This window comes from Rhinoderma darwinii, chromosome 9, assembly GCF_050947455.1.
Source record: "Rhinoderma darwinii isolate aRhiDar2 chromosome 9, aRhiDar2.hap1, whole genome shotgun sequence".
NCBI classification, from domain to species: Eukaryota; Metazoa; Chordata; class Amphibia; order Anura; family Rhinodermatidae; genus Rhinoderma; species Rhinoderma darwinii.
The window spans coordinates 42,906,997-42,923,719 of record NC_134695.1 but is presented as its reverse complement, the minus strand read 5'-3'; the positions used below and the strand labels follow the sequence as shown (position 1 = coordinate 42,923,719).

General features: G+C 37.5%; 1 protein-coding gene across 1 annotated transcript in view; it reads right to left on the bottom strand.

Moving 5' to 3' along the window:
• Positions 1-1,222: 1,222 nt before the first annotated feature.
• LOC142660332 (cytochrome P450 2J6-like) overlaps positions 1,223-16,723 on the bottom strand; it is a 47,449-nt gene continuing 31,948 nt past the window's right edge. Inside the window, exons 9-11 of the mRNA XM_075836933.1 lie at positions 9,406-9,565; positions 1,897-2,024; positions 1,223-1,544 (exon numbers count right to left, since the gene is read on the bottom strand). Coding sequence (XP_075693048.1) covers positions 1,423-1,544; positions 1,897-2,024; positions 9,406-9,565 — 410 coding nt within the window. The 3' untranslated portion in view covers positions 1,223-1,422. The remainder of the gene's footprint in view (positions 1,545-1,896; positions 2,025-9,405; positions 9,566-16,723) is intronic.

The window sequence follows — 16,723 nt, the reverse complement described above, 5'->3', positions numbered from 1 at the left end:
GACTGCACATAGCGATATAGCTATATCGCTATCTGCAGAGTAAATGAATGGGGAGAAGTGTATGACGCTGATTGGTCACTGATTGGTCAGCGTCATACACTCCTCTGTACAACGCCCACTTGGTCATATAATAAAACACGCCCAGTTGTCCATTGAGAAACTCATTAGCATAAAGCTAATATAGGTCATAACGCCGTCAAAAATGATCGTTTTTCTAAATAAAAAAACGCTGCTGTAATCTACATTACAGCGCCAATCACATCATGTACAATATAGGGCACTTATAATGTGGTGACAAAGCCTCTTTAAGGCTCCATGGTGACATCACTGCTGTTGATGCCATCAGGAGGTTTGTCAGAGGCATGAGATGGTGGGTACAGGTTATGATGTCACAAGAGTGATGACGACAGGGCTGGTGACATCAAAGGGTTCGTGATGTCACTGGGATGATGACGCTATATTGAGCAATTTCCCAGACATGTCCCCCTTAGGGTGCCAGTACAGGTGATGACATCAGAGGTGGAGGTGTGATGGGTAGGGACGTGATGCGTAGGGACATTGTGTAAAATTAGAGGCACTATACAGCAATAAAAGCACTGCCTACGGTTCTGTACTATGAAGCTGCAGGGACACTATGTGTCTCCATATAGACTCAGCTGTGCACTCAGCTCTGCCCTGTGCATGAGGCCTTGTTCTCCATCCCGCCTGAACAATAATGATAAAATTCAAATGGAAATAGCGGCTTTAAATAGGTATTCCCAACTAACATATTTACTAGTATAGCATATGCACATCCCTATGGGGTCCCCTGACTCCTGTCCTGCCTGGTTAGGCAGTTGCATCTATTCAGAGTTTAGAGAATGAATGGAGAGGTGGCTGCACTTGTGCGCGGCTCTCTTCATGCAGTTCTATGGGCATTATGGGAAAAGCCAAACAAGCAAGCAGGGGGACCTGTGGTGGTTCATAAATATATATTTTTTATAAATGTCTGCGTTATTAAACCCCCTTAATCAGAAAGATGTGCAGGCAATTACTCTCCATAATGAAGACCCCGTCTAATCACCATTTACTATTATTTACATAGTAGATCAGCCATTTTTGCGTAGATCATATAATGATCTGATCCATCCAAATTTGTCGGTTTTATCATTGCAAAATTTGTGTATGTAACACGTTCATACATATACTGTAGGTGCAATTAATAATGATCAAAAGAGCAGAAGAGCTTAAAAAAGCATTTATTACAAATGAGAGAATTTAATGTTTGCTTGCGGGTATTGATACGCTGCGTTTTCTCAGTAGTATAGCTGAGGTGTCTATGGCTGCCGTACACTGACAATGTGGCAATTGCTAGCATGAGCATATTCGGAATTAAGGAGAAGACAATATTGTATGTAAATGCAGCTAGTGCTGGGCGTCGAGTCACTGACAGTACTTGTTCTTATCCAGGTTCTTGTATGGCTCATTATACGAGGCTTGAGAAAAGCAGAGAGCGGCATTCTTGTCACACTCACATATGTGCATCTCACAGGGGTTATTGCTACCTATACAGCGGGGGAAACACAATCAATGAATAGACTGAAGAAAATTATTATAGTATAAAAGCACTTCACCATACTAAGGCTTCGTTCACATCTGTATCAGGGCTCCGTTCTGGCGTTCCATCAGAGCTTCCCGTCAGAACGGAACCCGGACTGAAACCATGGGTGACAAATGCGCTTCAAATGGTTTCCGTTTGTCTCAGTTGTGCAAGGGTTTCGTCGTTTTGACGGAATGAATACCATAGTGACGTGGCATGTGACATTGCCACTGAAGCTGGTACATAAAAATTGCTCCGTATCAGCCATCTATGACCACCCTAACACGTGTGAGTTTGTTTTTCTACACAATACTTACTTTTACAGGTCACAGTGTTATCAGTACAGCTGTAAGAGTAAAACTCGGTGTAAGGATTGTCAAATATTACATCACAGTTCTTCAATGACTTGTATTGTTCATAGCAGTTATCATGAATTTGGCAGCACCTGTGTGTGACAGAACGAGAACAACAAGTCTGAGATCTACATTACAAGCTCTACACATACCTGTGGGACTATTGTCGGTTTTCAATTCTTGATATGTCGGTATCTTGATTGAGAAATTTAGTCAATAGGATCTTTTTACATGTGAGAAGATGACATCATTGGTGTAGTCTACGATCTCAGACCGCAACTAATTTACAGAATCAAAAAGGACTATAGAACCCTCAGACCCCTTTGGGACTATCCAGAGATTTCAGTTACTAATAATCTGACAGAGAATTCTATGCAAGGGTGTATTGATTTGAATGTCCTCTTAGCAGAGCCAAAGGGGTTAAAGAGGCTCTGTCACCAGATTTTGCAAGCCCTATCTGCTATTGCAGCAGATCGGCGCTGCAATGTAGATTACAGTAACGTTTTTATTTTTAAAAAACGAGCATTTTTGGCCAAGTTATGACCATTTTTGTAGTTATGCAAATGAGGCTTGCAAAAGTCCAAGTGGGTGTGTTTAAAAGTAAAAGTCCAAGTGGGCGTGTATTATGTGCGTACATCGGGGCGTTTTTAATACTTTTACTAGCTGGGCGCTCTGATGAGAAGTATCATCCACTTCTCTTCAGAACGCCCAGCTTCTGGCAGTGCAGACACAGCAGTGTTCTCGAAAGATCACGCTGTGTCGTCACTCACAGGTCCTGCATCGTGTCGGACGAGCGAGGACACATCGGCACCAGAGGCTACAGATGATTCTGCAGCAGCATCGGCATTTGCAGGTAAGTCGATGTAGCTACTTACCTGCAAACGCCGATGCTGCTGCAGAATCATCTGTAGCCTCTGGTGCCGGTGTCCTCGCTCGTCTGACACGATGCAGGACCTGTGAGTGACGACACAGCGTGATCTCTGGAGAACACGGCTGTGTCTGCACTGCCAGAAGCTGGGCGTTCTGAAGAGAAGTGGATGATACTTCTCATCAGAGCGCCCAGCTAGTAAAAGTATTAAAAACGCCCCGATGTACGCACCTAATACACGCCCACTTGGACTTTTACTTTTAAACACACCCACTTGGACTTTTGCAAGCCTCATTTGCATAACTACAAAAATGGTCATAACTTGACCAAAAATGCTCGTTTTTTAAAAATAAAAACGTTACTGTAATCTACATTGCAGCGCCGATCTGCTGCAATAGCAGATAGGGCTTGCAAAATCTGGTGACAGAGCCTCTTTAAGCCTCTATAGCGCATTTCATTCTGGAAATCTGGGATGGTCAAAGATCACAGACTCCACATGTCATCTTGTCACATGTATCTATGACATATCAGAAGATGTTTGACAGCTTTACCTTTAATGATGTCACTGGTTCCTGTGAACTGAAAATTAATGAACAAAACGGCTATAGGTTTTTAATAATAATATGGGCCGGGAACTGAAGTTATGATAGCCTTACTGTTACTTGATAAACCCAGGACCTTCCATATTGGTAGAAGTCCCTTGTTTGAGTTGGCATTTTCTGTTTCCCCTCAGTATAGTAAAAACTATATTAAAGCTAGAAAATTATTACGTTCCCCCCTCTCCCAAGCTTTGCCTAAATCCCCCTACAAAAACTTACAAGTAACTGTGAATCTCAGGGGCGACACAGGCTCTCTTGATGCCCAAGACAGTGGTTTCAGAATACGCCCTACCAACAATGATCCCTTAAGTTGGATAGACAAGCATATTTTTAAAGGAATACTCCAGGCAAACCTCATACACTGTGTTGTTCTTTATACAGGGCCTGAGGGGGCGGTGCATGACACAGGGATTCTGTCATTGGTGTTCTTTACCGCCCCCTCAGGCCATGCACAAATTTTCAGGTGAATTTACATAAACTTTGCCCCTTTTGTGGACCGGTTCCCGGGATTCTCCCACCAAAATCAGGACTGTTGGCAACTATTCATAACACGGTGTATGAGTTTTGCCTGGAGCGTTTCTTTAATTGTTCCAGGTTGAACTTTTTCCCACTAATCCCTAGTGTTCTTTTTTTTGCAAGAGAATACTTATTGGTAAAATAATGTACAGGTTTTTTATTTTTTTTCTTCATATAGGAAAACACAAATCCATTTCGCGTTCGCTTTTCACATGTTCTGCCATCTCCCAGGATATGGAAACAGTGGGAATATTGTGCTTTCTTGGACCTTGGTGCTTACTGAGTTATGTTAAGGACATCTGTGCTTATAAAGTAAATCTTCTGAAAAAAAAATCCTAACGTCAATGAACACGGGTATGTACACCTCTGATTGTTTGTTTTTTTAATTAAATCTATGTTTTTTGTGATTTTAAGCACTTTTTGAATTAACTGTTCTTAATTTTTTTTTTACTTTCTACAATACAGCTTCTATATATCCTGTATCATTCTCTCTCAACCGATGCGTTACTTCAACTGAACTGACGGCTCGGCTGAGAGTGGGTCCTGCATATCTCTGACACCCAGGATCTAACTAATATTGATCACATCTAAGTTGATGTGATCGATATTAGGTGGGTCCTGTGTGCCAGAGACCCGCTCTCAGCCGATTCGTCAGTTCAGTTGATCTGACGGAATGGACTGAAAGTGAACAATACAGCTTATTTGTATACAGGATACATTGAAGCTTTATTGTAAAAATTAAATTTCTTTTTTTTATAAAAATAAATTTAAAAAATGTGCTTAAATTCACAAAAAAACATTGATGTATTAAATAAATAAAAAAATCATAGGTCTATAGCCTTTAAGTGTGTACATTTAGAACTGGGGATATGTGTGATAAATTAATGATCACGGGCAGTGTTGGACTGGAATTCCTCATGTCCATAATACTTCATCTACAGCAGGGGTCTCAAACTCGGCCGGGTAAATGGGCCGCACATAGGAAAAATGTGAAGTTGACGGCCCACATTACTTTCAAATTTGATACAATACAAAATTATTGTTAATCAATTAGTTATTTGAACTACTATAACAATACTACATTACTATAACATACTACATTATTATAACAATACTACATTACTATAATACTACATTACTATAACATACTACATTACTATAATACTACATTACTATAATACTACATTACTATAATTATACTACATTACTATAAAAATAATACTACATTACTATAACAATACTACATTACTATAACAATACTACATTACTATAATAATAATACTACATTACTATAACAATACTACATTACTATAATAATAATACTACATTACTATAATACTACATTACTATAATAATACTGAATTACTATAACAATACTACATTACTATAACAATACTACATTACTATAATAATAATACTACATTACTATAACATACTACATTACTATAATACTACATTACTATAATACTACATTACTATAATAATACTGAATTACTATAACATACTACATTACTATAATAATAATACTACATTACTATAACATACTACATTACTATAATACTACATTACTATAATAATACTACATTACTATAACCATACTATGTTACTATAACCATACTATGTTACTATAATAATACTACATTACTATAATAATACCGCTAGGTTTAAACTTAAAGGAAATTTGCAAATTTACTCCACGTGCTTATTTTAACAATCCAATTTTCCATTCCAGTTTAAGTGTCACTAAATGCAGTCTGGCAGCTCAGTTGGCAGCGGTGGGCAGACACAAGTATATGAAGATTGGGCAGCCCTTTTTTTTCAGAATGGATCAGAATGTGATGTCAGAGACAACCCCAGAGCCGGAGTCCCAGAGCAGAACACTAGTATAGGCTCTGCTCCTATAACAATACTACATTACTATAATACTACATTACTATAATACTACATTACTATAATACTACATTACTATAATAATACTACATTACTATAACAATACTACATTACTATAACAATACTACATTACTATAATACTACATTACTATAATTATACTACATTACTATAAAAATAATACTACATTACTATAACCATACTACATTACTATAATACTACATTACTATAATACTACATTACATTACTATAACAATACTACATTACTATAATACTACATTACTATAATTATACTACATTACTATAAAAATAATACTACATTACTATAACCATACTACATTACTATAATACTACATTACTATAATACTACATTACTATAATACTACATTACTATAACAATACTACATTACTAGAATACTACATTACTATAATTATACTACATTACTATAAAAATAATACTACATTACTATAATACTACATTACTACATTACTATAACAATACTACATTACTATAATAATACTACATTATTATAATACTACATTACTATAATAATAATACTACATTACTATAACAATACTACATTACTATAATACTACATTACTATAATAATACTACATTACTATTATATTACATTACTATAAGAATACTACATTACTATAATACTACATTACTATAATAATAATACTACATTACTATAATACTACATTACTATAACAATACTACATTACTATAATACTACAATACTATAATAATAATACTACATTACTATAATACTACATTACTATAATACTACATTACTATAATAATACTACATTACTATAATAATACCGCTAGGTTTAAACTTAAAGGAAATTTGCAAATTTACTCCACGTGCTTATTTTAACAATCCAATTTTCCATTCCAGTTTAAGTGTCACTAAATGCAGTCTGGCAGCTCAGTTGGCAGCGGTGGGCAGACACAAGTATATGAAGATTGGGCAGCCCTTTTTTTTCAGAATGGATCAGAATGTGATGTCAGAGACAACCCCAGAGCCGGAGTCCCAGAGCAGAACACTAGTATAGGCTCTGCTCCTATAACAATACTACATTACTATAATACTACATTACTATAATACTACATTACTATAATACTACATTACTATAATAATACTACATTACTATAACAATACTACATTACTATAACAATACTACATTACTATAATACTACATTACTATAATTATACTACATTACTATAAAAATAATACTACATTACTATAACCATACTACATTACTATAATACTACATTACTATAATACTACATTACATTACTATAACAATACTACATTACTATAATACTACATTACTATAATTATACTACATTACTATAAAAATAATACTACATTACTATAACCATACTACATTACTATAATACTACATTACTATAATACTACATTACTATAATACTACATTACTATAACAATACTACATTACTAGAATACTACATTACTATAATTATACTACATTACTATAAAAATAATACTACATTACTATAATACTACATTACTACATTACTATAACAATACTACATTACTATAATAATACTACATTATTATAATACTACATTACTATAATAATAATACTACATTACTATAACAATACTACATTACTATAATACTACATTACTATAATAATACTACATTACTATTATATTACATTACTATAAGAATACTACATTACTATAATACTACATTACTATAATAATAATACTACATTACTATAATACTACATTACTATAACAATACTACATTACTATAATACTACAATACTATAATAATAATACTACATTACTATAATACTACATTACTATAATACTACATTACTATAATAATACTACATTACTATAATAATACCGCTAGGTTTAAACTTAAAGGAAATTTGCGAATTTACTCCACGTGCTTATTTTAAAATCCAGTTTTCCATTCCAGTTTAAGTGTCACTAAATGCAGTCTGGCAGCTCAGTTGGCAGCGGTGGGCAGACACAAGTATATGAAGATTGGGCAGCCCTTTTTTTTTCAGAATGGATCAGAATGTGATGTCAGAGACAACCCCAGAGCCGGAGTCCCAGAGCAGAACACTAGTATAGGCTCTGCTCCGGAACTCTGGGGAATCCCCTGACATCACTGTCCATATATGCCGACGCATTCCTCCTTCGGCCTGCTCTCTCTTTTCCCGAGGGAGCTACGGTGCCCCACAGGCCACAGATGACAGCCTCAGGGGCCGCGTGCTTGAGACCCCTGATCTACAGTATATAGAACATGTGCACATCCACTTTTAGTTTTTTATTAAATATTTGTTGTTATCATTGTACAGACAGGAGATAAAATGAATAAGTTCTAAGGCCCTGTACACACAGAGTTTTTTTGCAGGCAGAAAAACATCTGCCTTAGAATTCCTGCAGGAATTATTTTTCCAGTCAACGGCCAAAAGCCGCCCTATAAAAAAACGCCTCTGCCTCCCATTGAAATCAATGTGGGCTGCGATTCTGGCTGCTTCTTGGCGCTGCTTCCAAAGTGGTTTCTGCATCAAAATCAGCGCCAAAAAAACTCAGTGTGAACTGCCCCTAAAAGGGTATTTATAAATTATCCCATAAGACCCTAGTGGTAAGCGATTGGCTCCAGAGTCAGATCGGGTTGTCTTTTGCTAAACTTTTAAGGGACTTTAGTACTATGGGCCCATTATAGTGCCAGAACCTAGGCGCACAGGAGTTTCCTCTTGTACTCCCATCACAGGAGCAGGGATTTCCTTCACTTCCTGTCAGCAATTAAATTGAAGAACGATACAGTCTGCTTCGTTCCAGCCTGAAGCACCTGCATCATGTGTTTGACAATACATGCAATATACAGCAATTCAAGTATTAAAGATATATGTTTGGTCGATATCCAAGGTTTTAAGTCATGAAACTGAAATAAAATTCAGTCCTGACATTTTATTTCTTTAAGAATAATTGTCTTTTGTGTGTGTATTAACTGCAGAATAAGGACAATCTCCAGTCCAGAGTGTAGTCTACTACCTTGTAGTTCAATTAAGATAGTTCCAATTTGCTTAGATTATATTATGTTGCATATTAAACTACCCTATGTAAAAGTATCAAAAAAAGTTCTGTTTAAAATGTTTTTGCAAATTCAAATTATCTTGCACTGTCAATAATCAATTTTGAGTTTGCTCATAAAAGTCTTTTATGAAAATATGAAGTATAAAAATATTGTGATTTATATGGTTATGCTTCTGCTTTATGCTTGCCTTTAGAACCGTGGCTATAGGAGGTACTGAACTAACAGTCAGAAAGGTGGCAATACTTTTAGGGTCCCATAAGCCCCTCGATGCAGATCTATATGTGTGTCTTGTGGAGGCACAAGGTCTTATGATAATTACACAGTGACGTCATCATGCTATACAACGCTATCTCACTATACAAATGAATACATGAGTTTTATATTGTATATAGATCCTGTGATGTAATTCAATGAGTGGAACTAGTAGTTCTTATTAAGGTGTGGGCCCAGGTATGCATTTTAAACTGGCACTCGAGAGCCTCAAGCTATAACTCATATTAGGAACCTACTTGTCAAGCTCATCTACTGGAGTTCCAGAGCCTCCAAATCCGCAGTAGCATCCATAGTCATTGTATTCCTCCAGGGGACGACTGCCAGGTATAATGCATTTTATTATTTTTCTGAACTGCAGGAGATTCCTTGGTTGAGGTCGAGCAGAGACCAAGGTCACTGTGGAGAAACGTATGGTTACAATACGGGTGGCACCAACAATATCTCTATGATATTATAAGGATCATAGAGAAGATACATTGGGGCACAATGATGTCAAGGAAAATTGATCAATTCATTTTTTTCCCTTAAAATGAGAACTTGTCATAGTCAATGTTTATATTATCACTGAGCAATAATATCCTATTATATGAGGACTGTAGCATTTTCACCCAAACATCTCTCAGTTTCTTCCCTGAATGGATCTATCATGAAGGAATATTGGAGTGGAAGAAAGTTGTCTATACTTTGTTGCTGAAAACGTGGCCAATCTACTATTAAAGTCTTTGGGGGGAATTTATGAACTTTTCTAAGTCTCGAATGGCTCAACATTTGCTTTTCTAAAAAGTAGGCGGTGCTTAGCAGAAGGGGCTGCCCTATTCATTTACTATAATTAAAGCCGGAAACCGGCGTAAATTATAGCGGAAATCTACACCAGCTCCTAGCTGGCATAGATGTCACTCTATGGGGCACGGACAGCCAGCGATGCGCCTAATTTATCAGGAGGTGTGTAACTCCTAATAATTTAGGCGCATTTTACTCCAACGCTCTTCATATTAAGACTGGCATATAAAACGCTAGTCTTAATAAATTCCCCCTATAGCTATGTAATAATGGCCGTAGTTTATTTGCTCAGTTCAGAAGAGTCATTTGTTCAGAATCAACATTGAGATGGTAAACCTGCCAACAGTATAAGGAATGTCGCAGTCTGATCTAACGCTTTGGCTCATCTCATAATAGTCTTCCATTATTTACTATTTGCATTTAGTAATCTGATCTTTATTTTTCCTGAGCAATTGAAATGTGAGTAAATATATTTAAAGGGAATTATATTGACAGGGATACTTCATATTTGGTGGCTTCATGACACACAGCCAGACTCAAACTACCTGTTCTGCTTTAGATATGTCCTGCATCCAGACATATCTAACGTAGACAAGATAGTCAACAGGAGCAGAAGTTTCTGACGGGTGAATATTACTCTTTCATACATTTTTAGTGATACAAATATATACAAGAAACCATCTTCTTATCTACTAGGAGAAGGTTCTACAATGCCACCAGGCGGCCACCTTCATGCTTTACCAATAGTGCACTTACAGTATGTGCTTATATGTTAATATTAGACATTACCATGTGCATCTTAACTGCATCATGTGGAAATTGCGCATGGAAAAATGAGAGTCATGTCCTTAGATGTTTATGCCAATTTTACCAATATCTTGTATAATATTCACTCATTCGGCATGTCAACATGTTGGTGAGGATAGGGCAACCTGTGGCCAATTAGTTTATGTGGATCTTCATTTCTCAAAGTTAATTTTTGGGGATCACTTGTCCACTAAATACAGATGAATGTGTTATGGCAATGTCACCAAATCCGAAGGTGACTGAATGTCACCATTAAGTGGACAGATAAGACACATTAGAAAAGAAGAAATTCCCCAAAAGTAGAATAGTAATGTAAAGCTTTTGTCAAAGTCAAATAGTTATATGAACAAGCCTTAAACCTAAACTAATGAATTTGCTGCTAGTTACTACAAATCTAATATTCTGCATAGTGACGATAGTTCAACAGAAGTTCCATGCCTAAAACTATTTTAAAGGGGTTGTCTACTTTGGACAATCCTTTTTGTGAGAAAGGTCTCCTGACTGTAAGCTGATCACTGGATGTCCTGCCGCTGGGATCCTCAACAATCACCTGTACTCCTTGAGGGAACCTGCCAGCAAGCGTTCACTTCCCCGGCAACAGCACCACCACAAGAGAATAAGAGCATTGCAAGGTCAATAGGATGTTAGTGTAATCCAAGGACATGCCCTGTCCTCTAGAGAAAGAGATATACTTTTGGTAGCTGCTCTTCGCTTTGGGTAATAGATGCAGGTCCCAAATGGCGTATCCCCCTCCATTGACTTAATGCCTTAATATGGTATTTAAAAATGGATTTGCTAAACTAGTCATCCCCCTTAAGGAATATATTAGGGAATTGCAGAATGGAGTTTTCTGGCTTAGAAAATAAAAAGCGTCCTCCCCTCTGGGGGACTCAAAAGGTTGGAACGTTACACTAATGCTACATTAAGTTGTTTTTTTTTTTTCTCAGATGGCTTACCGGCTAGAAGCAAAGTCAGGAATACCCAGCGTCTCATGATGGCAGTGAGGCATGTACAATGGAACACATCTATCTTATATCAGGTGGTGACCTTGGCACAGGACTGTGGAATAATTTGCGTAGGCAAGACCTGGCATAAACAGCTTGGTAGCACAAAACAAGTGTTCTGGATGAAAAAATATTTTTACTGTAGTTTTCATTACTACGTTTTTTGGGGTACATATGACTTTTTGATCACTTTTTATTCCATTTTTTTGTAGGAGGTAAGGTGACCAAAAATAGCAATTCGTGTGTTTTTTTTGTTTATATTAGAATAGTTCAGTCTTTTACTGACGGGGGATACTAATTATATTTATTTATTTTTTTACATTACTTAAGGGGAAAATGTAAAAAGGTATTTTCATACTTTACAAAACATTCATAATTTGTAATATTTTTTTTAGTCCACCTCAGGGACTTGAAGAAGCAATCGTTCGATCACTGGCACAATACTCTGCAATGTATTGCAGTTTATTGTGATTTTTACTGGCTTCTGTTAAGCCCTGCTTCTTGGACTTAAAAGGAGCACAAGGATGGCAGGCCTGGGGGCTTCCATAAGACCCCAGACTGCCATGAGAACCATCGGCACCCCGCACGATTGAAAGATAAAGTGGGCCACCCCTGTCTGTCTAATGGCTTAGATGTCGCGGTCGCTATTGACAGTGGTATTTAAGCAGTTAAACATCAGGTATCAGAGTTATCTCCGATCCTAGCTGTCAAAGATGGGAGTCAGCTGTAATACCTGCATCGTAGGATGTGAGCTCGGCCCTTGTGCCTCCTACATACTCCCCCCTACCGACTATGACGTACAGCTAAAAAAGTACAGTATAACAAGTGAAAAATTTTGTATTATGGTATACTGTAATGCAAGAAGGAACACCGAGCAAGTAAAAAATAGTGATTGTGCACTGACCATTGCTGTGTTGTCCCTACTGTTTACAATGTGGACAGTTAATTGTGGGAGGGACTGCAGTGTTATTGACAGGTCAGCACTCCTGTCATGCCACAGTCATGTGTTGGAAGATCACTGAACACACATATTATAATACTGTAAACTTTTCTGATTTGAACATTTTGACATTATCTTCTCTTTTCCTAAAATCATTGAAAACCTTATGTTTCTGCAGCCTTTATATGTACCTCAATTATTTTTCTTGTGATCATGGGATATTTTATTTTCTGAACTCTGCTTCCCCATGCATAATATTCCATTACTTGGTGACTCATTTCCAGAATACTCTGTGATGCCTCCTATTGCCTGAGAGAGCCAGCTGTCCAGTTTCCCATACTCATTAGGTCGGCTGTACCTACTGATTTAGGAGGGAACGGCGGCCAATCTAATGTGTATGTCGGTATCCCAACTCTCCCTCGATGGCAGATGGCAGTGGAAAGAATGATCGGGTCTGTTGTATTTCAACATGCAAAATCCTTTGTTCCCCTGGGAGATAACTTCTGGCAGCGGCTTATACCCCTCTCCCAAATGAAAATATATACACACTTTGCCGGCCTGAGTGTGCATGTATATAGTCGAGTCATAAGGAATAGCTGTCAGTCGGCAGCTATTGAAAGTGTATGGGCAGCATTAGGCAGTAGAATACCTATGAAGACATATATAGACAACAATACTAGAAGTGTAAATAACCATAGTACAAGTAAAGCACTAACCAATATCAAAAAAATATCTTTATTTGGAAAATATTTAAAAACATACATAGACCATCACATACAATATAAAACAACACATAATAAAAATTTGATAGTGGTATCTAGGAGCAACAAATGTATCATATTATACATCCATGGAATCAAACAGTGTATTGTCAAGGTAGTGACAATACTGTACAAGAATACCTCAACAGTTAACGGTATACTAAATGTGTACACACTGGACAAAAAATACAAATGACAGTGTCAGAGAGACTGATCCAAGATATAAAAAATATATAAAGTCAGGATCAGATCCATGTCAAATACCAACCCATATTCTGCATGTCTGCCCCTAAATGAGTCAACCACACCAAGACAACCCGACGTACGTTTCGCCGTCAGCTTTTTCAAGGGGTCATATTTAGTATACCGTTAACTTTTGAGGTATTCTTGTACAGTATTGTCAATACCTTGACAATACACTGTATGAATGTATAATATGATACATTTGTTGATCCTAGATACCACTACCACATTTTTATTATGTGTAGTTTTATATTGTATGTGATGGTCTATGTATGTTTTTAAATATTGTCCAAATAAAGATATTTTTTTTGATATTGGTTAGTGCTTTACTTGTACTATGGTTATTTACACTTCTAGTATTGTTGTCTATATATGTCTTCATAGTTATTCTATATCCAGTATTGACGTACATGGATGTTATTGCTGAAACAGGTTTTCTGTCTGGCCTGGACTTTACAGGTATTGATGAGCTTTAGGCAGTAGCCTGAACATACTCGGGTACAGCCTGGATAATGAAGAAGTTAAATAGGCTCTGTCACCAGTTTACAACTGCCCTGTCTCCTACCTAATCTAATAGGCACTTTAATGTAGATAAAAACGTTTATTTTTGACCAAGTTATGATCATTTTTAGTTTTATGCTAATTTGTTCTAAATGCCCAACTGGGTTTTTTTTTTACTTTTCACCAAGTGGGCGTTGTAAAGAAAAAGTGTATGACGCTGACCAATCAGCGTCATACACTTCTCCTCATTCATGCCAAGACGTTTATCCGAATCTGCAGTGGCTGGAAGCGATGTCTGTTCAGTCTTCCATGGCACCAGTGAAGGACCTGTGGGAGGAAGTCCCGTCACAGCGTGATGTTGCAAGATCACGCTGTGCAGTGAAACAAGCTGGGCATGAATGAGGAGAAGTGTATGACGCTGATTGGTCAGCGTTATACACTTTTCTTTACAACGCCCACTGGGTGAAAAGTAAAAAAACGCCCAGTTGGGAATTTAGAACAAATTAGCATAAAAATAAAAATGATCATAACTTGGTCAAAAATAAACGTTTCTCCAAAAAAACAAAAAAACGTTTGTTATCATTAAAGCGCCTATTAGATTAGGTAGAAGATAGGGCAATTATAAACTGGTGACAGAGCCTCTTTAAAGAGATTCATACAAACACAGTCTCTTTTTTCTTACAAGTTTATGACTGATATATAAAACCTTGTAAATGAAGGACCAGCTGTTTCTCTCTCAGCCTAGGGGATAAGATAAGAAAGCAGGAAGCAGCGAAGGCAGATAAGCCATAAAGGAATGCTTCATGGTTGCTAACTACTCCGAATTTACAGGGATACATACCTGTTTTTTTTCCCCACCTGGAAATATAATGTATCTGTGCAGTGTAGATAGAGCCCCCCCCCTATAAGCCCAATAAATATATGCATCTACAAAGTAGAGATACAATAACAAACTAACAGTAGAAGCAATATTTTAATGCATGTCGCTCTACTCTCTGAGATCCCCCATAATCAGGACTTAATCGCAGAAGTCCTTGTGGTACTACAGGTACTACCTACAGGATATTACCGATGAATATCCAACTTCTCTGTCCAAGACTCTCTGCTACAAACGCGCAGTCTGACGATGTTCACGACTCTCTGCTATAAATGTGCAGTCTGTATATCCGCACAGTTCTCTGCGCCGACTCCCTGCCACCAACGGACAGTCTGTCTACACCGGGCAGTTGTGCTACCGACAGACACTTATAGTACCTATCCAGTGGCGGATTATCATATTGGCGAAGATGAGAAGGGGAGGAGCAGGGAATTGGCCGGGATCCAGGGGTAGGACACGCCTCCCTGAGAAGTGCGAGCGCCGCCATTGAGTAACAGAACAGCGACGGACGGCTGTTCTGTTACTCCAAAGCTGCAAGAAGAGCCGGGCGGGCGGTCACCGGCGCTGAGGTTAGTTGGCTTATCCTCCTGCCCAACTGGTTCCCGACCGCTGGCTGTATTTTTACGGCCAGCGGTCAGGGACGGGTCCTTAAAACCCGAGCCATAGACTTTCTACGGCTCGGGTTTTAACTTGCTGCCCGCGCGATCGGGCAGCTGAATGTCGGGTCTCCGGCTGTCAGTGACTGCCGGGGACCCCGAGGAGAAGACAGAAGCAGCTATTCTGCTTCTGTCTTCTCCGATGTCTTCTTACACAGCGTTCAATGAACGCTGTGTATAGGAATAGAGACAGCAGCAGCGGCGCTGTCTCTATTCCTCCCAGTGATCATGTGACTGGTCACATGATCGCCGGGTGCCGTTAGTGGCAGACTGTTGCTGGGTCTAACTAGACCCAGCACAGCCCTATTAGTGACAATCGTCACTATGAGAGGGCTGATTTCCCCTGTAACTGGGGCTGCTGTGCAACTCCAGTTACAGTGGAAAAACATGGTGTAAAAGAAAGAAAATAAATATATAAAGTTCCCCAAAGGTCTTTTTTGACCTTTGAGGATCAGACCACAGTAATAAAAAAATAATAAAGTAAAGTGCAAAAAAAAATTAAATAATAAATACACATAAAATACCCACCCCAAAAAAAACGTTCCCCCCGCCAATCATTGTTGTAACGCTAGCGCTGACCCAATTACCCTAATATAGACATGTAATATATAAAAATTTCCGGTAGACAATGACGATCACAAATAAAAGGTCTATTTTAGGGTAAAACTATGTTATTACCCAAAAAAATAGCTGAAACTTAAAAAAGCTTATTTTTTTACTATTATTTTCAAACTTTATGAATAAAAATTCTAAAATAGCAAAAAAGGTGTGCATAAAAACGATAAAAAACAAAACCTGCATTGTCTACGGAAAAAACGTCGCAAAAATCACGTCGTTTTTATTTATTTTTTATAAAAATGTGTGTTTGGTGCAACTTTGTAAATACGTTTTATTAAAAAATATTTTCACTTTTTGAGATACAGCTGCTTTGTATCCTGTATCCGTCAGGTCAGCAGGACTGACGGGATCAGTGAAACGGGCCCTG